This window comes from Paramormyrops kingsleyae, chromosome 9, assembly GCF_048594095.1.
Source record: "Paramormyrops kingsleyae isolate MSU_618 chromosome 9, PKINGS_0.4, whole genome shotgun sequence".
Lineage (NCBI taxonomy): Eukaryota > Metazoa > Chordata > Actinopteri > Osteoglossiformes > Mormyridae > Paramormyrops > Paramormyrops kingsleyae.
The window spans coordinates 4,597,026-4,621,570 of NC_132805.1; the positions used below are offsets into that span (position 1 = coordinate 4,597,026).

The window sequence follows — 24,545 nt, forward strand, 5'->3', positions numbered from 1 at the left end:
AAAGGAGTGACATATCAGACTTTACCTTCATAATGGGGAAAACACCTCATGAAATTAAGCAGAACTAGGAAAGCCAGGACTCACCTTTTGAACAATATTGTTTTACAGGAAAATTACTGAACTGTAATATCTCATCCAGCAAAGTCTGATCCTTTCGCAGCTGCCCTGCAGTAAGATAATCTGTAGAGAGACACAGTCATGCTGAATAGACCTTCTGCACCAAGTATTGGGGTGAGAGAGTTAATATGGGCTTTGATGTGACACAAAGGAATTCAGAAACGGAGGAATCAATCTATTAACAGAATCTGATTCAGTACAAGTGTGTAGTACTTACAACAGACAAAGAGAGCGATGATGCCAGCCAGTAAAAAAGCACAGGTGAGGCTTAGAAATACTATAGCGCCCTGCTGGGGCTGACATCTGTGCTCCGTTTTCTCTGGAGTCTGTGCAGGGGACCAAGTTTCCTGACCAGTTGTTCTGGAATCTGCAATAAAGCATGACAGTGAAATACTGTAAAGCGTTTGTACTGAAAGTAAAACACTGTAACATATGTTTTGATGTATCGTACACATAGGCGGCTCTAGGCTTTTCTCCCAGGGGCTGCAGGGTGTCAGTCATTACAGGCTAAGGCACACGGAGCTACACATGTATGCAGCGTAGTAACCTTACACACAGTGCATTACAGGCTAAGGCACACGGAGCTACACATGTATGCTGCGTAGTAACCTTACACACAGTGCATTACAGGCTGAGGCACACGGAGCTACACGTGTATGCAGCGTAGTAACCTTACACACAGTGCATTACAGGCTAAGGCACACGGCACTACACATGTATGCAGCGTAGTAACCTTACACACAGTACATTACAGGCTAAGGCACACGGCGCTACAAATGTATGCAGCGTAGTAACCTTACACACAGTGCATTACAGGCTAAGGCACACGGAGATACACATGTATGCAGCGTAGTAACCTTACACACAGTGCATTACATGCTAAGGCACACGGAGCTACACATGTATGCAGCGTAGTAACCTTACACACAGTGCATTACATGCTAAGGCACACGGAGCTACACATGTATGCAGCGTAGTAACCTTACACACAGTGCATTACAGGAGTACACAAACCAAACACAAAACCTTTAACTTATTGCAACAGCCAAGCAACAAATATAGACTCCATCAGCAGTTAACTAGGCAAGGCACTACAACAATCACACACATGAAAATATAAAGCAAATACATTGTTCTCTGGAAATTCTCTCTACTACTGCCTATGGACCATATATGCAGGAATTTTTCTGTTTGTGCACCTTGCAGGAAAACCAATGACAGGCTGATCTGGCCCATATGGCAAATATTGGAGGACTCTCTGTGGATCAAGGCAGGGATCCCTGTGGTTTGGGTTCTGCTAGTCTCAAGACTATAAGAGCATTTCTCAAAACAGTTCAGGCATATAGCACAACATTATTGTTCAGCTGCAAAAGCCTGTATCTTATCCAAAACTTGAATTAGTGGCACCAAAATGAAAAGCTCCCACATGCATAAGTAACTTCTTCAGATCAAGACTCAGTACAATAGCAAACAAAATTCACACAGCACTGTATATCATGAAAACAGCAAAATGGCAATACAAGAACAACAAAATAAAAACAAAAGCAGGTACTGTGTGAACCAAAAACACAACAATGTGGTATCACTGCAGTTTATGGAATGTATTTTTAAATCATTTTGAAAGCTTGGTTAACTGTTTTGCATGTAGTGGCTAATACAGTGACCAGACATACATGGTTTTCAGTGGAAAATTATTATCCAATACAATCCAATCCAGCTTTATTTATAAAGGACATTAAGTTAAACAACCTGTACAGGACCAAAGTGCTGTACAGTAAATAGATAAAGAAAAATAGATAAAACAAAACAGTAACATAAAAAATAAGAACAAAATAAAACACATAATAAATAACAGATTTATATTAAAACAATATAAAAAAAAAAACATATAACTAACTAAAACAATCAAAAATACGAGAGCTAAAGCTAACATCTCATAAGGTGTCAAAGGTCAGGGTACAGAGATGGGTTTTCAGAAGTGATTTAAAAACAGACGGAGAAGAGGCCTGTCTGATCTCTAAAGGCAGATCGGTCCACAGTTTGGGAGCTGCTACAGCAAAAGCACGGTCTCCTGTAAGTTTACGCTTAGTCCTGGGTACATTCAGCTGATCGGCTGACCTGAGAGAGCGGGCGGGTGTATAAGGCAGTAGAAGCTCTGAGAGATAGAATGGGGCAAGGCCATGGAGGGCTTTAAAAGCAAACAAAAGAATTTTAAAATGAATCCTAAAAGAAATGGGCAGCCAGTGGAGTGAGGCTAAAATGGGGGAAACGTGCTCAAACTTCCGAGTGCCAGTTAAAAGACGAGCGGCAGCATTTTGCACCCTCTGGAGGTGAACGTTGGATGAAGCACTGACCCCTATATAAAGTGCATTACGGTAATCCAGCAGGGTGGTCACATAGGCATGGATTACGGTCTCAAAGTGTTGCTGAGAAAGAAGCCTGATTTTGCAACTGCCTTAATTTGACTGTCAAACTTGAGCTCAGCATCCACATTAACCCCCAGGTTCCTGACAACTTGCTTTTTATACTGGTCCAAGGAATCTAAGTACACATTGGGGGTCCCAGTAGGGTTACCAAAAACCATCACCTCAGTCTTCTTATCATTAAATTTTAAAAAGTTAAGAGCCATCCAGGCTTTAATGTCATCGAGACACTGAAGTAATGGCTGCACAGAGTATGTGCCTTTTTTCTTTAGAGGGACATAGATCTGACAGTCATCAGCATAAAAATGAAATGCGATGCCATGTTTTCTCAATAAAAAACCAAGAGAGAGTAGATACAACGAGAAGAGGAGGGGACCTAGAACTGAGCCCTGTGGGACACCATACAGTAGAGGAGCGGAGTGACACATGGTCACCAAGACTGACACAAAAGGTTCGCTCTGCCAAATAGGACCTGAAACAGTCCAGTGCTGTGTCTCTGAGGCCCATCCACTGCGAGACAGTAAAACGGCATGATCCAGTGTATCAAACGCAGCTGTCAAATCTAATAACAAAAGAAGAACACAGTCGCCAGAGTCAGTAGCTAAGAATATGTCATTAAAAACTTTTAAAAGGGCTGATTCAGTGCTGTGTAAGGATTTTAAACCAGATTGGAAAACCTCTAAAACATTTTCCTTTTCCAAAAAGGATGTCAATTGACTGTGAACTATCTTTTCAATAATTTTAGAAAGAAAAGGCAGTTTGGAGATGGACCTATAATTTGCAAGAACCGTGGGGTCAAGAGAAGGTTTTTTTAATCAGCGGTTTGACTACTGCATGTTTAAAATCCACAGGGACCACACCTGACAACAAAGGTCCAACTGTGGGTAAAACCTGTTTAAAGAATTTAGGAGGGACAGCATCGTTTGGAGACCCAGCAGGCTTCAAACGACCAACAATCTCCTCTAAATAGGACAAAGTCACAGGCTCAAACCTGTCAAACACGGCGGGGCAGCGAACAGAGACTGAGGGATCAAGAGTAAAAGTAGAGATTTGAGCCCTAGTGAAGGAGACCTTCTCAAGAAAAAAGCGTAAAAATCTGTCTGAGGTGCATTAAGAACAAAGTCAATGGTCAAATAAAACATGAGGATTGTGAATCTGACAGAATTAAGTCAGAGAAGTGTTTTCTTTTGGCATCTTTTACAATTGATTGATAATGGCACCAACAGTCCTTTAACATCTGAAATGACACCTGCAGTCTGTCTTTTTTCCACTTGCGCTCAGCTCGGCGACACGCGTCTGACAGCTCTGGTCGTGTCGTTCAGCCAGGGCTCCGATTTAGTTTTAGGGTGTCTGGTTTTTAATGGAGCCGCCGTGTCCAAAACAGTCTGGCAGGTGGAGTAGAAGCATGAGCTAAGCTCCTCAGTCTGGCTGTTGAAAAGCTCCGGGATTTTACAGATCTGGTTAAACACTGCTGTAAACCGCTCAGCAGTGGAGGAGTTAATAACGCGACAAAAACGTTGAGAAGATGCTGCACTCGCCAGCGCTCAGCCACGTCTCACACAGACAGAGAAAGTCCAGTCCTCGGGATGTGAAAATATCCTTCAGGATAAATGTTTTGGTTGTTAGGGACCTAGCATTAACCAGGCCGATCCTGACAGGAAGCGGCACATCCGTGTCGTTAGCCAACTTGGAAGCCCGACTCAGAGGCCGCAGGTTCCGCAGATTCACCCCACGCCAGCGGGGACGAGGAAACGGGAAATTAATCTATTTTGACCAAGAAGGCTAAAGCAACTGAAAATTGTGCCAAATGGTGACAATTGTACAAAACTATGTGCATATATGTACTGAAGCAATTTGAAATCTGTGTGAAGCAATGAGAAATGATGTTCTGCTGTGCAGAAGTGACATTATGATGTGGGGATTACACTTGTTTTGCAAATGTTAACCGTCATTTGAGAAATGCTTTAAAGCAATAAAAAACTGCAATATATTCATGCAGCTTTTTCATCAGTTCAGTAGGGAATGTAATTGTACCCCTGGAAAAAAATCGCCTGTGATTATACATCAACTGGTGGATTGTAGAATGTATGAAAAATGTTTTCAGCAGTTTTTTCTGTTTCCTCCTATTTCTATTCTTTTTTCTTTTTTTAAAGATCCTCAGAGAATCCTCACTGGTTGTAAGCAGGGGCACCGTAAACAACGAAAGGGTTGATTCCAAAATCCCATGAGTGACAGGGGTCTTAAAAACATTCCAAACAGAATTAGATTGGTCAAGGTTGGGGGTCCAGTATGAAATACTTTCACGGGCCCCAAAATCTCCAACAGTGGCCCATGTTATAGGCATGCAATTTCCAGTCTATCCAGAAAGATCTGCAGGGCCAGAATTGGGAAGTTTGGGAATTTCCCAGTGAGCCGGCCTATATGCTAGGGGTGATCAACCCACCGGTCGACCTCCATCACAGCAGATGATGAAGAGATAATGGTAACAGCCATCTGGAGCCCCTGCAAACAAACCCCCCCGGACAGTGGCAAATTCCTGGGCTGCTGGCAGAGCTCTAACTTACCTCCTGGCTCAGGATGTGTCTTCACTGTAGCCAGTTCTGCTTTCTTCACTTCCGCATAAACGGTTGCTTCGTTGTTTTTGACTACAATTTAGAAGCAAAATAAAAGTATTTTTATATGGTAATATTGAGAATGCATAGACAGTGAAGTCCCACAAAAGCCTTCAAAAATCAGTTATTTGCCCACAGTGCAGACAAATGTTTACATGCATTACTAATACGAATATTTTAGTAATATGGTGACAGTTATTTAATTGCATTTACTAAACACATACAATTACAAAATAGTAAAAACCCCTGAAAAAGGGTAAAATTCACAGTACCAATTTATGATTTTTATAGGATTTTATTTAAATCTACTGATTCTGTGATGAGTTTGGACTGTCTCTATATTTTTTTCCAGTTGTCTAATTTAAATGCGAAATTTCAACATTTAAACTGCACTTACATTACATGGGAGACATTTTGTCCAAAGTAATACCAGACAATTTTTTTTGTGCTTCAGTCAAAACGATGGAATGATCTAAATCATGTTTTATTTTAATGTAATAATAAAAGAATCTTAGAACATTTTCAGACATGAGTGTGGAACCAGCTGAGATGTGTTTGACCCATTAGTGAGTCTGACAGGCAAAGCAAAGAAGGGAAAGATATTTGTGTAGGAGAGACGATACTGGACTCACCTGGAGCTGAGGAATTGTAGGGTGTGGAGAAAACCACACTGGAATAGTAGACCTCTTCAGACATGTCTCAGGTATCACTGGCTGACTCTCACATGAGCAGAGATGTTCAGAGACTAGGGACTTCTGTCAGAAAAATCCCAAATCAGTCTGAAAAGGGAAGTTTCACTAGAAACCTTCTCCGTCTATCTCAGTCGCCAACTATCACACATCTGGCGTGACACTCACACTTTCAGTCTCATGCTCATGCAAGAAATTTTACGGCAAGTCTATATTATTCCATTACAAAACTGAAATTAGCTACGGCTTTGGCAAAAGCTTTTGAGAACTTCACAAATTTCACAAAGTTTTCTGCTCCAGTGCTTGTAGATCTTTTTGTCAGATGTTTTGATGGTTTACTGAAGCATAATTACAAGCATTTCAAAGGCTTTTATTGACAAATACATTAAATTTAAGTCAATATTCGCAGTGTTGGCCCTTCTTTTTCCAAGACCTCCGCAATTCACCCTGGCATCCTGACGGATGGCAGCCAATTCTTGCATAATCAACACTTAGAGTTTGTTAGAATTTGTGAGATTTTGTTTGTCCACCTGCCTCTTGAGGATTGACCACAAGTTCTCAATGGGATTAACGTCTGGGGAGTTTCCTGGCTGTGGACCCAAAATGTTGATGTTTTTTTCCCCGAGCCACTTAGTTATCACTTTTGCCTTATGGTACGATGCTCCATCATGCTGGAAAAGGCATTGTTCGTCACCAAACTGTTCTTGGATGGTTGGGAGAAGTTGTTCTCAGAGGATGTTTTGGTACCATTCTATATTCATGGCTGTATTCTTAGGCAAATTTGTGAGTGATTCCACTCCCTTGGCTGAGAAGCAGCCCCACATGAATGGTCTCAGGATGCTTTACTGCTGGCATGACACAGGACTGATGGTTGCATTCACCTTTTCTACTCTTTTTTCCAAATGCCCTAAACAATCGGAAAGGGGATTCATCAGAGAAAATGGCTTTACCCCCGTCCTCAGCAGTCCAATCCCTGCAGAATATCAGTCTGTGCCTGATGTTTTTCTTGGAGAGAAGTGGCTTCTTTGCTGCTCTTCTTGACACCAGGCCATCCTCCAAAAGTCTTGGCCTCACTGTGCATGCAGATGCACTCACACCTGCCTGCTGCCATTCCTGAGTAAACTCTGCACTGGTGGTGCCCGAATCCCACAGCTGAATCAACTTTAGGAGACGGTCTTGGCACATGCTAGACTTTCTTGGGTGCCCTGAAGCCTTCTTTACAACAATTGAACCTCTCTCCTTGAAGTTCTTCATAATCCGACTAATGATTGATTCAGTTGCAGTCTTCCCAGCAGCAATACCCTAACCTGTGAAGCCCTTTTTGTGCAAAGCAGTGATGACTGCACGTGTTTCCTTGCCAGTAACCATGGTTAACAGAGGAAGAACAATGATTTCAAGCACCACCCTCCTATTAAAGCATCCAGTCTGCTATTCTAACTCAGCCAGCATGACAGAGTGACCTCCAGCCTTGGCCTTGTTAACACAGGTGAGAATCACTGAAATGATGTCAGCAGGTACTTTGTGGCCGGGCTGAAATGCAGTGGAAATGGGTTTTTGGGATTAAGTTCATTTTCATGGCAAAGAGGGACTTTGCAATTAATTGCAATTCATCTGATCACTCTTCATTCTGGAGTTTATGCCAATTGCCATCATAAAAACTTTTCTGAAAATTAATATTTGTATTATTCTGAAAACTTCTGGCCATGGCTGCACATCAAAAGTGTTATTTTGCAAAAGCTATCTTCTGTTTGCTTTTGTTTCTTATGTGAGGGTTCCTAGTATTGCAATTAATAGGTTGTTTGATTCATTCTAAATCCAGTCAGCCTGAAGGGGCAGTATGTGGCTCAGTGGGCTAAGCCTGTGTCCTTTCTAATCAGAAGGTCACCAATTCAAACCCAGCCTCAGCACATCTGTGGGTCCTTGAGCAAGACCCTGAACCACTATGGGTGGCAGTTTCCTCTATAAAGAGCAAGTTGACAGAGGTGTAAAGACAATTTCCCCATGGGGATCAATAATATATCACTTATTATTATCTGCTCAGTGTACAACAGAACTTCCTTAAATGATGTTACAATGGAGGAAGTGTGTTTGTCGAAATGTTTTACTTAAAGAAAATTTGCCAAAGAGAGACAATAGTTTTTTTTATTGCTTTGGAGCATTTTTCAAATGACAATTAACAAGTGTGTCAGAAAATTCAAATGAAAACTAACATTTATGTCACAAAATTTGTCAAAAAGAGAAAATACAGTTTTTGTCAGTTTGCTTTGGAACATTTCTCAAATGACTGTTAACATTTGTGCCACACCCCACTCAGGAGCTCGCCGGCTCATTAGGGAGAATGACCACATCTGCCTCTTGGCCTTTAAAAGATCCAGGCTACACCACACTATTGCTGATCCATGAGACCACATACTGTGCGGGGTTACTGGCTTTTTCGGGGTAACTTGGCATATTTAAGGTAGTCTGGGCAAAATGTAAGTGAACGAATATGAAGTCCATTTAAACTGTGGTACCTTAAATCCGACAAATTACCCCGATAAGCCAGTAACCCGCTTCGTAGTGCAGGCCACTGGCCTTGGTCTAGCCCGAACCTGGCCTCCCTGTCGTGTCCCTGTTTGTGCCCGTCCCTTCCCCCCACAACATAATGTCAGCTTTGCACAACAGAACATCATTGCTCGTTGCTTCACACAAATTTCCAAATGTTTTAGTGAATACATGCAAATGGTTTTGTAACATTGTCATCATTTGGTGCAATTTTCAGTTGCTGAAGTCTTGTTGGTCAAAATATATTATGTAGTTTCCTAGGTCTGTGAGTTGAGGAGTTGGATAGTTTATTCGCTATCGACGGATAAGCCTGTATAAAGGATAGACATGTTTAATGAGGAAACTAACTTCTCGTGCACTTCAAATGGATTACGATTAATTAATAGTCAGGGGTGTATTGTGGGACTCCTGGCAAAATGTCACCTTTCCATTTTACACATAATTTTACAGATTAAAGGGCCTTAGTCACCTCTGGTGCCTCTGCCCCCCCCTGATTCTTTCAGGGTATACAGTACATGTCCCTCTGGTGCTCCTGCCCCCCACCGACTCTGTCAGGGTATACATGCCCCTCTGATGCCCCTGTTAATAGTGTTTTCACAGTGCTAGTAAGTCATGGCTACACATTTTTTTTTCTACAACTGTTTACCAAATGTTATGAGAAGACTGCCAGAGGTACCAGCAACTATACAGACAGGGGAAGACATCAGTATAACCATCAAACACCATCGCTGGCCAGGAGGGGCGATTAGAGACACACCACAATAGAGAAACACGATACTCAGCACTACACAAACCTGACAGACCTATTTACTGACATGACTACTTATCACAGACATTATTTACAGAATTATTTATATTATATACAGTCCGGCACAATGCATGCCAGTCCGCAAGCAGTTAAAGGTCTGCATCGTCACATTACCCCCCACCAAAGAGGGTCCCCGGCCACCCCCAAGTTCACTACAAAATCCGACAAATGCAGGGGGGGCTGGCAGTGCTGTTGTGGCCGGCCTGCCACAGTCCCCGTCTGTCACAGTCCCCGTCCTGTCACAGTCCCCGGGTCAGCTCTAGCTAGGGGGCGCTACAGTGCCAAGCGTCCCCTGTGTCGGACCTCATCCTTATGAGAAAACTATGTAGCCTTTGTTTTAAATACCATGTCCGTGATGAAAACTGCATCTCGATAAAAAATGTCTGTCAGAATTCAGCATGGTGATGACCCCTGGTTATATAGTTAGGACAACACTGTGAGAAGGCGGGCTAAACACTGCAAAAGAGTTTACGTTCTGTCAAGTGGGTTAGATGGCTGCCTGGGACAGTCTCTCATTTATTGCACTACACTGACATCTACTGGCCACTAGATATGATGCAGATGAAACTGAGCGAATATCTTCCGCTTCCAAAAAGATCAATGTAGCTTGAAGTCCCGTGAGTGAATGAGCAGAAACTGACAGCTGACAGCTCGTGCTCTCATCCCGTGCGTGTGTGTGTGTGTGTGTGTGTGTGTGTGTGTGTGTGTGGGGGGTGGGGGGGGCGGGGCAGATGGTGAGATCTGCTGGCCATTTGAGAAAGTTACAAATATAAAAAAATATATATATTTTTTAATTCACATTATTGTTTCAGTTTAGTCTTTGGCAGCAAAGTGTTGAATATTTTTATGAGGAATATTTTTGCAGTTAATTGGCCATTGGCTTTGGATGAACTGAACTGTCAGTGCTGTTCCTCTAGCTTCCCACCCCCTTGTGGAATTGGAGTTCTGATGTTCAGGGACCCCCCGCCATGCCTGCATTCCCACCTGCCTTTCCTTCTTACTTATGCTGCCATATCCATATCTGCCAGAGCTTACATATTGCACTCACCTAACTGTTTGCACGGTCTCTAGTCTCCCCTACTTTGGCTAACTGCACATTTTATTTCCCCTACTCCTCCTACCCTATCCTCATGCCCTGTGATGGACTGGCATCCCGCCCAGGATGTACCCAATCCTTATGCCCTGTGATGGACTGGCATCCTGCCCAGGATGTACCCTAGATGTACCCTATCCTCATGCCCTGTGCTGCGTGGGATATGCTGCAGGCCCCAGGTGGATTGACCAATACATCAGAGACATTTCAGTAATAATAAATGTGAACTTGAAGTCCTTCGAAAAACTGGCTGCATCATGACTGCAAAGTATCCCAGCATGTATGGGGTTAATCCCAAACTCATCGGTCTGCTCCTCCTCTGTACGTCCCTCCCCTCCCCTCTGCTGCTAGTCTTTTCTTTCGTCTGCCCTCCCCCTCTTTGTTAAAGTATGAAAGGGGTGTCTCTCTCACTACCATTTGTACTCCAAGGGGCACAGAGCCTCAGAGCAGAAGCTGCCACAGAGAGCTTGTGACTGAAAGGACAGGAAGAGGAAAGTAACTAAACACAAGGAATCAAAAACCAATCAGAGAATCATCTACATCCCCCAAGAAGACAATTACAGCATGGAGGTCCCCAGCATCCGTGGACACATGGGAACTGAGAAGTACCAGATGCTGGAGCTCAACAAGCGTTTGGAGACATACCTGGGCAGGGTGAAGTTCCTTGAGGAGGAGAACAAGCTGCTACATGGGGAAGTTGAGGCTCTGAGGCAGAGTAAGAACCAGCGGGCCTGGAAAGGACAGCTGGAGGCCGAGCTGAGGAAGACCAGGGAGGAAGTGGAGGCAGCATTGAGGGAGAAGGACAGGGTGGAGCTCGAGGTAAGCAATCTTAATGAGGAGCTGCAGATGCTTGAGCTGCAGAGGAAGAAGGTGGCAGTTGCCCGGACTGAGACCAAGAAGACAGTAGATGAAAGTAAGAAACAGCTGGAGGAAGAACATAGAGCCCAGATCTGGCTACGGGAAAAGCTGGTTCAACTGGAGAAAGAGCTGCAATTCCACATGGAGGTCCACCAAGAGGATGTCTCACTCCTGCAAACCAAGCTAATCCACACCCAGTACGTCCCTCCTCATGCTTATGTTCAACCACAGCTACTTGGCCTTGAGGACATAAAGCAAGAGTTCTCCCAGAGGGCTTCCCGGGCATGGCAGGAGGCAGCGGGATCATTCCAGAACCAGGTTCAGCGTCTGGAAGACTCTCTGACCCAGGCCAAGTCTCGCATGGCCCAGGTGAGCCAGGAGAAGAAGGAGAGCTACTTGATGGCCCAGTGCCTAGCCAAGGAGCTGGAAGCAGCCCAGGCCAGGAAGGAGCTCCTGGAGAAGAACGTTTCTCAACAGAACGACAGGCAGCTCAAAGAGCTCCAGCACCTAGAGGTGAGAGAGCAGCAGCTTGTATTTATCAATTTTATAAAAAGTGATGTATCTTCCACAAACATTTGTCTGAGCATGGAGAGCGGGAAAGTAATCATGTGATCATTAATATGTTTTTTCTTTTATAAAAAAAGTAAAAAATCTTAATTGAGCATACAGTATTACTGTAGTGCTTTCTTCCTCTTCTAGAATGAGGATGATGCAATGGGAAACACAGAGGTCCCAAAAATGATATGTTTGGATACCCGCCAGACTGCACACTCTGGGGAAGTCTCAGCACTACAAATAACAAACTAATGAGGGGAAATATCTCATGCTTCCAGTTCAAGGGGCTGCGCTTAACACTCACAGTCCAATAACTGCTGATGCAGCTGGGTCTCCATCTGTGTGTGAGAACATAGTTAAGTCACTCTCTCAAAAAAGCAACAATTGTGCTCCTTATAACAGGTTTCTGAAATAAATAATAGCAGGATTTCCTGTCAGCTCATGCTGTTCTGTAGGCTCTAAGAGAGCCAACAAAGCTGCGGAAATCAGATGCCTCCAGTTTCTTTAAACGCTGTAACAATGAATATTTAGAAAATGCACAGTGCTGTTAGCTGAAGTATCACGCTGTATTTGTATTGTAGCAAAGACGCTCAAATGGGCAGTAATTCCCTCTTTGTGTGCTGCTCCTTTTCACACAATAAAACTCTCAGCAGAGCGTTTTCATTTCACATAATATTAGTAATGATGTTAAGCAATGCACTAACTTGTACTCCTGTATTTCCGTCATTCCACAAATAGTTAAGGTGGCGGTTTGGTGGGAGGGGCTACATTAGCGTACCACAATCCACTGGGATCCCCAAGTCCCACATTATGTCGCGGTCAGACATTGTGCAGCTTCTCAATGGCCGCTTGACGGTTGGAGCATTGTGCGCTTGCATGATGCCTGTTTAGTTCTAGCCTGTGGGATATGAGGAAGAGGGGTTCATTTTAATTGCTAATGTTCCTATTCAGTTCTTCTTGCAAGAGTTTCCTTTGAAAGGCAGGACATGAGCTGGACCATGTTAACACCCAGAGATTCGTGAAATTGGTTTTGCTCAATGAAGTATTAAATTACTCTGCAAGGAGCTGAAGGCTTGTCGGAGGAAAAGTAAAACGCGCAAACTTGCAGCTGGCAATAAAACATTAAACTTACATCGCTGTGACATCTTCATCATAGACGTCTGGATAACTATGTCTTCTTATTAGCTATCCTATAATTTCTAGCAAGTATCAAGCCTTCCTTCTTAATGTTTTTCAGGCGTACCTGGAGACCCTGGGAAGGGAGAAAGTGGAGCTTAGTGACCAGACTGCGGCGATTCTGAAGGACAGACACAACCTGCTGCAGATGAAGATGTCGCTGGGGCTGGAAGTGGCCACATACAGGTACCAGGCTGCCGCTCTTCTCCAAAGGAAACAAATTATACACATATAGAACTTAACAGTTACATTTTCGAATGTCCCCTAAAGGTTTTTGACATGGAAACCGTGAATTTCTCATCCTAGCAGAAGAAGTAGGATTCTAAGCAGAATTCCAGCTGGTGGATTATTTCTTTTGAAAAATCACTCTGGTGTCATGCAGGCTCACGTGTACCACGCAGAATACTCATCAATACTCTCTGCTCCACGAGAGTATTGATGAGGGTATCAGCTGTGCTGTAACAGCCCCAGTGGTTCGATGTGAAATTACAAAAAAATTGATTTTCTCTTAACGTATAAGTTTCTCCGAAAAAGAAAAAAAATCAATACGCGTAAAGGCTGGGACTGAAACGGAGTAATATTAAAAATGAACTCCATGGGATTTAAGTTAAATGATATTAAATAGATCCTGTACACAGAGAGTCGCAGTGAACTCTGCAGTCTGTCGTAGCCGTGTGCTAGGGGGGGCAGGGCTCAATTTGGGGTTGAACATTAGCGCCGCCTGACCAGCCATGAAGGCGCCGCCCCATCTGGCCGCACCGCCGTGCCTGCGTGGCCCCGTCTCTCAGATACGGCCCTGGGATAAAGGCGGCCATGACAGGCTGGGGACCCAGATGGCCTGACGACGAACAAAGCTTTCAGGCCATTATCATATTAATGCATCCCAGCCTGCTGTTCCAGTTCAACAAAGGGCCCAGCACCCCCTTCCCCACCCCCCACCCCCAGCCAAATCCAAACGTGGCTGAAAGGCCAGAACATTAAGGCAAAATTCAGACTCAGTATCTCATTTTAGAAACTTAGTCTTACAGTATTTCCTGCATGAACAGTCAAACTTTTGGCAAAAAGGGTCTAAGGAGAAGATCCATTCCCATATGAACATGCACAGCCAGGATATACTTAATTAAAATCAGTTACCATTCAGTTTTTAATGTCATAAGACATCTCTGGTGTGTGATGATGTAATAATGGCAGATTTTCCCAGGTAACACGGAACGTCCAAACCTTACGTTCCAACGACTGCTATTAACTTTCACCTGTGACTTTCTTGATTTGCAGAGCTCTACTAGACAGTGAGAATTTGAGGCCAAATGTGTCTCCCAAAATCTACTACCAGAGCACCGGCACTTTCCGTATGTATATTTTTATGCATGTTTCACAGAATCAGAGCATTTTACAGACTGTGTTGAATGACCATGACCATAATGTACGCACACTGATGCTGATACTGGTATATGAATCTGTCAGCTGCTTGCTATTGTCTCTGAGGATCAATGGATCCTGCTTTGTATGTAATTCTAACCATGGGGAAGGAATTCCTGATCAATATATATCCATTAGTGTTTGAGGTCAGATGACAAAGGGATGTATCATGAGATGAGTATTGGGAATTGATTGATTTTTTTTTCAGGGTACTGTTCACTATTTAGTAGACATATGTTCTTTTTTGTAAAGTAACAATTTCAAGTAAAACCACAGTTGCATTTACAAGAGAAGATGATTAACAAAGGAAGGCTACACTTGTATTGATATTCCTGTGTTTAATTGAAAAATCAGATACAGTAGATGCCAATTTTTTTCTGTCTGCGAACATTCGACAAGATGCAGTAACCGCCTTTTTGTTCCCGTGTCCTTCGTAGGTGAAGTGCCAAAGCATCAGACTATTAAGCGTAGCCTTACCCCCAGCATGTCAGTAAAGCCTGCGAGGGGGTCTGAGGTGACGACACCAACAATGGCCCCAGCAAGCCTTCAGGCCCCAAAAGTCACCCCTAAAGAAAAATCCATCAGATCTGAAATGACAAATAATGAGCACGATGGATGGTGTGCGGAGTCACCCGGCTCTCCAGGTTGGTCGACACATTACTCAAAAGCAGATGTGATTGACAGCAGTTTAAGTGGAGATGTAGGAGCAGTTGAGGCTGATGAGGGGGAGGACCATGCCTATGCTCTCTCTGAGCAAATGGCACAAGAATTAAGAGCCACTGTAATTAGTCTAGACACATCTGTCACCGAGACGTCTGCCATCAGGGAAACGCACATTAAGGAAACGGAGGAGGAATGTCATTTACAGATTGCTGGGCTAGAAAAAAATCTGACGAAGCAGCCGCCCCTTGAAGAAGAAGAGTTAGACCAGGATTCAAAAAACACATTAAAAGGTTTGACAGTGACATCACAATTCACTGCTGACATCGAAGGGCTCCTTAGCGCTGAACAAACACTTGACGTTTCTGAAAAAGAAAATCCAGATGCTTTGAAGGCTGATCAACTGGAAGACAACTTTAGTGACAGACCTGTGGAAGAGATCTCAGAAATGACTGAAAAGCATCTTCCAGTTGAAGCTGTACGTGAACCATTGTTGGTGTGGGGTGAAAGACATGTAGGGTTAAAGGAGGTTAATCGAATGGAAAGCATGACATCAGGATCTAAGTCAGAACCAGAATCAGAAAGAGAATTAGAACTGGAAACCATCCCAAATGAGACAGAGTCCATTGGCTATGAGGCTTTAGCACGTAATAAGTCCAACTCTGCTGAGTTCATGCTGGATGAGAAAACTACAGAAGAATCACAGTCATCTACGACAGAAGTAAAGGTTATGCAGTTTTCGGAAGAGATTTCTTTGGACCATAGGCAGACAACAATAACATCTGATGAAGAAAGTAAGGACAATGTGGGGAGCATGGCAGACCAGCAAGTGGATGAACTGACTCTGGAAGAATGTATGAATGGTGAACCAAAGGGATACGTATGCAAATTAAAGGAAGAGAATACAGAAGATGTAGCAGAACAGATGTGTGATAATGATGAGACTGACAAGGAAAAAATAGATGAAGTGATGGAGTTAGGAGAAGAAAATCAGAGTTTCAACACCAGCACTTTGATTTCAGAGTGCCCACGAGTAGAGAAAACAAATGAACAGCAAGTGCATATATTCGCCAATGAGGAGCAACAAGAATTATCTGACAATGATGACTTTTCGAATGCCACCAATTCTTGGAGGACAGGGGGAGACCTTGACAGCACTGATAGCTATGTTTTGGAGAACACACTTGCCGACACCCGCCCCTTGATCCGATACAGGAGTGATGAGACTGACGTGAACACACAGGCATCACACTTAGGAGAGACTGACTCCAGCGGAGATGAAGAGCAAGAGGCAGGGGCAGGAATTTTTGAAAAGGAAAAAAGGTACAGCCTCGGTTCTAGAGGTGACCGGATGATAGAGGATCTCATTGAAGAGCCAGAATGGGAGGAGATACAAAAGAGCGAGAATGCAGGATGCTTTAACAATAGAGAGACTGATGCAAGTCAAGCAGAGGAAGATGATGGTCTCAGAATTGATAAAATCGAAGAGAAAGACATACATTTTGAAGGTGATGTTGGATGTTTGGAATCTGATGGAAAATCTGTACTGGAGATAGACAGGAAAGCACTGTTAAGTGAAGAGAATACAGAGCTAGGTCAAGCAGAACAGGACAGTGCTCTTGGAAATAAGGCATATGACCAGACAAACCTGAATGAGGACATGGGTGATCACGTTGATGGAATCGTAAGTACAGGTTCAACTGACACCAAAGCAGATTTAGAGAAAAATTGTGATGATAAAGCCACACCCCTAAGTAATATGGAGATAGACAGCAATGTTCTACAGCAAGAAGCAGATTCAATTGATATCAAAGCAAATTTAGAGAAAGAAAATGAAGATGAAATCATAACTCAAATTAACATAGAGGAGGACAGCAATTTTCTGCTACAAGAAGCAGATTCAGTTGATATCAAAGCAGATTTAGGGAAAGACCATGAAGATGACCCCACAACCCAAATTAATTTGGAGATGGACAACAATTTTCTGCAGCAAGAAGCAGATTCAGTTGATATCAAAGCAGATTTAGAGAAAGACAGTGAAGATGACCCCACAACCCAAATTAATTTGGAGGTGGACAACAATTTTCTGCAGCAAGAAGCAGATTCAGTTGATATCAAAGCAGATTTAGAGAAAGACAGTGAAGATGACCCCACAACCCAAATTAATTTGGAGATGGACAGCATTTTTCTGCAGCAAGAAGCAGATTCAGTTGATATCAAAGCAGATTTAGAGAAAGACAGTGAAGATGACCCCACAACCCAAATTAATTTAGAGATAGACAACAATTTTCTGCAGCAAGAAGCAGATTCAGTTGATATCAAAGCAGATTTAGAGAAAGACAGTGAAGATGACCCCACAACCCAAATTAATTTGGAGATGGACAGCAATTTTCTGCAGCAAGAAGCAGATTCAGTTGATATCAAAGCAGATTTAGAGAAAGACAATGAAGATGACCCCACAACCCAAATTAATTTAGAGATAGACAACAATTTTCTGCAGCAAGAAGCAGATTCAGTTGATATCAAAGCAGATTTAGAGAACGACAGTGAAGATGACCCCACAACCCAAATTAATTTGGAGGTGGACAACAATTTTCTGCAGCAAGAAGCAGATTCAGTTGATATCAAAGCAGATTTAGAGAAAGACAGTGAAGATGACCCCACAACCCAAATTAATTTGGAGATGGACAGCATTTTTCTGCAGCAAGAAGCAGATTCAGTTGATATCAAAGCAGATTTAGAGAAAGACAATGAAGATGACCCCACAACCCAAATTAATTTAGAGATAGACAACAATTTTCTGCAGCAAGAAGCAGATTCAGTTGATATCAAAGCAGATTTAGAGAAAGACAGTGAAGATGACCCCACAACCCAAATTAATTTGGAGATGGACAGCAATTTTCTGCAGCAAGAAGCAGATTCAGTTGATATCAAAGCAGATTTAGAGAAAGACAATGAAGATGACCCCACAACCCAAATTAATTTGGAGATGGACAGCAATTTTCTGCAGCAAGAAGCAGATTCAGTTGATATCAAAGCAGATTTAGAGAAAGACAATGAAGATGACCCCACAACCCAAATTAATTTAGAGATAGACAACAATTTTCTGCAGCAAGAAGCAGATTCAGTTGATATCAAAGCAGATTTAGAGAAAGACAGTGAAGATGACCCCACAACCCAAATTAATTTGGAGGTGGACAACAATTTTCTGCAGCAAGAAGCAGATTCAGTTGATATCAAAGCAGATTTAGAGAAAGACAGTGAAGATGACCCCACAACCCAAATTAATTTGGAGATGGACAGCATTTTTCTGCAGCAAGAAGCAGATTCAGTTGATATCAAAGCAGATTTAGAGAAAGACAATGAAGATGACCCCACAACCCAAATTAATTTAGAGATAGACAACAATTTTCTGCAGCAAGAAGCAGATTCAGTTGATATCAAAGCAGATTTAGAGAAAGACAGTGAAGATGACCCCACAACCCAAATTAATTTGGAGATGGACAGCAATTTTCTGCAGCAAGAAGCAGATTCAGTTGATATCAAAGCAGATTTAGAGAAAGACAATGAAGATGACCCCACAACCCAAATTAATTTAGAGATAGACAACAATTTTCTGCAGCAAGAAGCAGATTCAGTTGATATCAAAGCAGATTTAGAGAAAGACAGTGAAGATGACCCCACAACCCAAATTAATTTGGAGATGGACAGCATTTTTCTGCAGCAAGAAGCAGATTCAGTTGATATCAAAGCAGATTTAGAGAAAGATAATGAAGATGAAATCACACCTCAAATTAACATGGAGGAGGACAGCAATTTTCTGCCGCAGCAAGGTACTATAGAATGTGACCGTGAAACAAACCTTGTCAATCCTGCTAATATCAACAGTGAAGAAAGCTCAGGGAATTTATCAGACAATGAGGAAGGTATCAGAAAAGAATCATTTGTTGAGAACTTCACAATATTATCATATGGACAATCACCTTCCATTGAAAATGAAAACACAAGTGAGATATTACATTCTCAAAATGTGACATCCGATGAAGAGTCAGAAAATGTACTGAAAAGTGAGGAAACAGAAAAGCCTCCTGAGAAGAAAGAGGAGGATGGTGAGAACTCATCCATGCTAACAAATGTGGATTTCACCGATGATCTCTCATTGCACAGTGAGATCACAAGCATCGCAGAAGTTCTAGAACATACTGCCATATCTGACTTAGAGGATTCATACAGTTCTGAAGATGACTCACCCAATGCCAGTCAGTCATTAAAATCTATCAATCAGGAGGAAATCTCTGAAAATCACAGAAGAGAGAAAGAGAGGGAAACGATGGCGTGTTCTGTGAATGATTCTGGATTAATAGGAGAGACAGAGAAGCATTTTCCAAAATTATCCAGCACCTCTTTAAAAAATGCCTGGGGCAGCAGTGATCATTTCCGAGATGAGGAGTGGGGGATTATTGGCACAGATTTAAAGGCACCAGACCAGTTTATCCAAAGTGATGAAAACATAAAAGAATACTTTTCATACACTGAGCAAAAATACGAAGATAGAGAGTCAAAAGCTTCGGAACAGCAAAATGGAGACCATCATAATAGTAAAAGAAAGGAAGATGACATCTTCACTGCAGAAGTTGAGGGGCTGCCCCCAATACTTGAAAAATGCACAGAGTTGTTTAGCACCACTCTGAAGGAAGAGTTTTGGAAGTCTAATGGAAAGATGGGAGCCTCATTTGATCCACAGGAGTGTGGGAATTTGGAATGTGTCAACACGCGCCCTAATCCGAACGCGGAAAATATAGAGAACATGCCAGAAACAAAACAGTGCACAGAATTAAGACTAAAGGGGACTCAATCACACGGTCTACCAGAGCAAGAGCAAATCCCTGCTCACATCAAGCAACTACTTTATAAAAACATGGAAGAAGACAAGAAACATTCTGAAGAATCTCTGGAAGAGGAAGACTCCTGGTCAGGGGGAGAAGATTAGGAAGTGCTGGGAGAAAAGTGGAGATGTTCTGCTGAAATTACTTTCTAAGTAGCTCTGAAATTAAAGTTCCTAAGAATGATCAGTACTTTTGAGGGGAGTAGAACGCATCCTATTCTATAAATAAAACCGAATAAATAACGGCACATAACAGTGCAAATAAAACAGATTAAATTGCGGCAGATATACAGAACTGAACAACAGTGTCTTACATTTTCAAAGAAGAGCTCGTAACATCAAATAATACATCATGTATGTATTTCAGAGGTTGTTCTTGAAAGTATGACATTTTATATGAAGACATGAAACAAACATCCTTCACAGAGAGGGTGGCTGTATTTCATAAAGTTTGTGTACTGCATGACAAGGTTTGATGCATGACTTTTAGAGAGGACTGTTTATCTGAGAGTTAACAAAACATTTAGGGAAAAAGGTAGCATGACAATTTATTTTTTGATTTTAAATAGTAAAGTTTTCTTTAAAAATGTTTTTAAAAGCCTAAATTTAAACATCCTTTAAACAACACCAACAGTGCCTATACTACTACTATATTACTACTATATTACTACAACTAACTGACATTTCTAGACCGTCCTTAAGCAGCTATTTTTTAAATTGGAGCTTTGATGATTTTAGTAGGTTTTACAGAGTGTGTATCCAAAACAAAAATACCAAAAGAGTAAGAATATTTATTTCTGAGTATTTATCAGAACTACATCCTCATTCTGTATTTATTTTTTGAAGTTGCAGGGCAGCTAAGTCCTACCTTTTAATACTGTCACAGTAAGTAGGCTACTACTAAGCATCTTTATTCATGATTGTGCAATTTTACATTTCACCTATTCCAATACATATAAATAAACCAGTTCAAGCACTACATACCAAATTTCTCTAATACTTTCTATGTTGACACTCTTACCCACAATGCAGTATAAATTCTGAATTATGAATGATAATATATGGTACTGCAGGTATTCAGAAGGTTAGATATGTTGGTGATGACCACTTGCCTTTGCTTCAGAGCCAGACAGTTTAAATTAAATCGTTGTATTCTCATTTGTCTTTGTTATTGGAAAACCAGTTCATTTCTGTTTCTAGGATACAGCACTACAGAATGTTCTTGTAGACAAAAGTTACTTTGGGATACTTTCATTTAAAACTGTTAATACCCTGGCTGACAGCTATGTTCCTCCGAGGGAAATAAATGTCTAGCTTCATTCTGTTCTACAAGGTAGCATTGGGTAGGGGGGGAATGTCTTGTGGAATACACAGTTGCAAGTCATACCTGGGTAGTTTTGATGGCCATCTTGTTTTGACATAATGTGCTAACATTGTGCAAGAGAAAATAAAGTAATTGGCAAAGAGTCTATGAAATGTTTTTTTATTTTATTTCTGGGATTGTGTTGAATATTTTCTCTCATGTCTGCTCTATGTGATAGAGATCACAAAAGAAAAAAAAAACTGTTTGGAGAACCCAAGTTTTGGATGATGAGTGAGTCTCTGTGCAAAAGTCAAAACATAATGTCAAAGTGAGGTTCTCTCTGTCATGGCAGTGAGCTGTAGATGATAGGATTAGGGAACAATGCCGTGGTACATAGAGGAAAAGACCCAGAAATAGTCGTGTCAACAACCGTGGCAACTATATTGAATAGTTAGATAACAGAGGCTGTGTTAGATCACTGTCTGTCTGTCTATCCCTCCACATACTACTTCAGTCCAGAAACACAAAGAGCCCATCCCAGGAAACACAGGGCACAAAGCAGGGGATCACCCAGAACAGGAAACACAGGGCACAAAGCAGGGGATCACCCAGAGCAGGAAACACAGGGCACAAAGCAGGGGATCACCCAGAACAGGAAACACAGGGCACAAAGCAGGGGATCACCCAGAGCAGGAAACACAGGGCACAAAGCAGGGGATCACCCAGAACAGGAAACACAGGGCACAAAGCAGGGGATCACCCAGAACAGGAAACACAGGGCACAAAGCAGGGGATCACCCAGAGCAGGAAACACAGGGCACAAAGCAGGGGATCACCCAGAGCAGGAAACACAGGGCACAAAGCAGGGGATCACCCAGAGCAGGAAACACAGGGCACAAAGCAGGGGATTACCCAGAACAGGAAACACAGGGCACAAAGCAGGGGATCACCCAGAACAGGAAACACAGGGCACAAAGCAGGGGATCACCCAGAACAGGAAACACGGGGCACAAAGCAGGGGATCACCCAGAACAGGAAACACGGGGCACAAAGCAGGGGATCACCCAGAACATGAAACACAGGGCACAAAGCAGGGGATCACCCAGAACAGGAAACACGGGGCACAAAGCAGGGGATCACCCAGAACATGAAACACAGGGCACAAAGCAGGGGATCACCCAGAACAGGAAACACAGGGCACAAAGCAGGGGATCACCCAGAACAGGAAACACAGGGCACAAAGCAGGGGATCACCCAGAACAGGAAACACAGGGCACAAAGCAGGGGATCACCCAGGACAGGATGCCAGGTATAATAGTGAATTTATTGTTCCTTTTCTCACATATGTACAGAATTGAAACAATAAAATAAACTGCGTAGCATCTGCATTTTTATATCAATTAAAAGATTGATTAAGTACTGGGGCGGTGGTCCCAGTGAGACCAGTAACATCTCTGGCTCAGTGAGCAGCCTTCAGGCCTTAAACGCAAGATGAGTGAGAAGAGACGAGTAAAAAAAAAAAAGAGAGAAAAAAAAACATAACTTTCTGATATGAGTCACCTTCTCAAGGCCATTTCTCACCTAGTTTTTAGGACAATGGCAGCTATTCATAAAGCAGCAACTTCACTCCCTTCTCGTTAAATCCTCCCCATCAATATTCTGGGTTTCAAAAATGAGAAAATGCTATTATGCTGACATCAGACCGTCCCACAGGCTACAAGTCATCCTGGAGTCGTCATTCTATTCCGCTTCTTTGTAACACTTTCCCTGACACTGTGGAAATGCGTTGTGAACCAGTTTCATTTTCATTCAACACTTACGGGTGCTCGATGAGCCACTCATCACAAAGCTGAGGAACATGCCAGTCCGAGTATACCACTACATTACTGTGAGACACAGTACGATGTGAAGATATGTCTGAAACTAATTATTTTGAGGTATACTGACCAAGTTTTAACCTGAAGTGAGTCTTTGATAATAAAATTAACGTTATGGCAGATTACATCAAATTACATACCACACACATTACATTAGACATCATGTGCTGCAATATCCGGAAAATGTGATGAGTGAAATGCTGAGAAGGACAGCTGCTCCTCTCATAAATATCACAGCCTTATGACATTACTGAGTAACTTCGACTGATGAAACAGACTGCAAGAACAATATTAATAGCTGGGTCAGCTGCACTTTGGGTCTATATTTTAGGTGTGTGTCACACATCAATCCAGTCCTTTAAGCCCATGTTGGTGGAATGAAAAGGAGACTTTATCCGGATGAAATATCTTGAGACTGGGTGACAGTGCACTTTCCTGGAAGCCATCTGTTCCCCCCAAACCAACTGTGCCCCTTAAAGCAAAGACGAGATGGATGACTATGTAACATTTTACATGGGAATTTGAGGATGGCTGGGTGGATGGATGGATAGACAAATAGATAGACAGACAGATAGAAAGGTTTTAAAGGGCTTTACATTTTTTTTCCATTTTTCCTCCTGAAGAAAAACAAGTTGTGTCACAAAATCTCAGGCGCAGATGGCTGGTGTTTCTGGGGATGTCTGAAAGCAACTAAAGCTTATAAACTGACGACGACAACCGAAATGCCTTCAAATGTCAAATAATATTTTCTCTGAAAGATAGAATTGTCCTAATACATCTTAAGGGTGGTCTGAAACGGCACTTTTAAAACACATTACAACGTCACTACAGCCATAAGTTGTACACTTTCAGCCACCGCATTTTCATACATTAAAAAAGAAAAGAAAACATAAAAACTTGGTCAGAAGGCACTGGAGAGGCAGCTATGTTTAGCCCTGACTGAGGGTCCAGCAGATGCTGCCGCAGAGAGCAACAGCAGAGCCTGTCTGCCAGCCTGTCAGACACATGAGCTCAGCGGCTGCCCGGCACAAAGGCAGCTGACCCCCCCAGCTGACAGCGTGGTCAGGAGCGGCGGCGGCCCATTCCCCACATGGCCCTCGTGACCTCGCTGCATTTCTGCACACCCACACACATTCACTCTCCTTTACTCACACTGGCCACTTTTCTATTATCGAAAAAATAAAATCCTCTTTTTTTTATGGCACCACTGACTGAAATGTCACCCCCCCCCCACCCCCCACATTCTAACACCAATAACTACTCACCAATCATCTGATTGGGGTTTGTTGTTTATTCACAGCTTTTACCCAATTCCCTTAACATACACAGTACTACAAAAAAAGTCTTAGGCAGTTGAAGAAAACATTCAAAGCCATTGAACTGGTTCGTAAGTAAGTGAATAAAAATTGAATTCATGGAAATGAACAGTAAGACAAAAACTAACAAGAATTTCTTGTTTTCCAAAAAGTTACTGATCTCTTGCAGAATAGCTAGATGCATACAGTATCAGTCCCCAAACCTCTCCT

General features: G+C 42.4%; 2 protein-coding genes across 6 annotated transcripts in view; one reads left to right on the top strand and one right to left on the bottom strand.

Annotated features, from left to right (window-relative positions):
* LOC111838356 (CD209 antigen-like protein C) overlaps positions 1-6,014 on the bottom strand; it is an 84,281-nt gene extending 78,267 nt beyond the window's left edge. The window contains exons 1-4 of one of the 5 annotated variants that reach the window (XR_011992874.1): positions 5,785-6,004; positions 5,105-5,185; positions 335-484; positions 85-180 (exon numbers count right to left, since the gene is read on the bottom strand). Coding sequence is in view for 1 of the 5 variants with exons in the window: in XM_072716097.1 (XP_072572198.1) it covers positions 5,785-5,848 (64 nt within the window). In the remaining 4 variants the exon portion in view is untranslated. The other 4 variants (XR_011992876.1, XR_011992877.1, XR_011992875.1 and 1 more) reach the window with 4 other exon arrangements.
* A 1,177-nt stretch (positions 6,015-7,191) lies between these two features.
* On the top strand, positions 7,192-21,315 carry nes (nestin). The gene is made up of 5 exons (XM_072716100.1): positions 7,192-7,327; positions 10,716-11,657; positions 12,937-13,061; positions 14,151-14,224; positions 14,732-21,315. Exons 2-5 carry the CDS (start codon positions 10,851-10,853, stop codon positions 19,942-19,944), a joined length of 6,219 nt encoding a protein of 2,072 aa, XP_072572201.1. The 5' UTR covers positions 7,192-7,327; positions 10,716-10,850; the 3' UTR covers positions 19,945-21,315.
* Positions 21,316-24,545: the final 3,230 nt, after the last annotated feature.

Bases quoted from the DNA above. Each gene is read 5' to 3' on its own strand.
- nes (XM_072716100.1), top strand. From the start codon at position 10,851: ATGGAGGTCCCCAGCATCCGTGGACACATGGGAACTGAGAAGTACCAG. The intron at 13,062-14,150 runs GTACCAGGCTGC...CTTGATTTGCAG, and splicing joins CTGGAAGTGGCCACATACAG to AGCTCTACTAGACAGTGAGA. The intron at 14,225-14,731 runs GTATGTATATTT...TGTCCTTCGTAG, and splicing joins CCAGAGCACCGGCACTTTCC to GTGAAGTGCCAAAGCATCAG.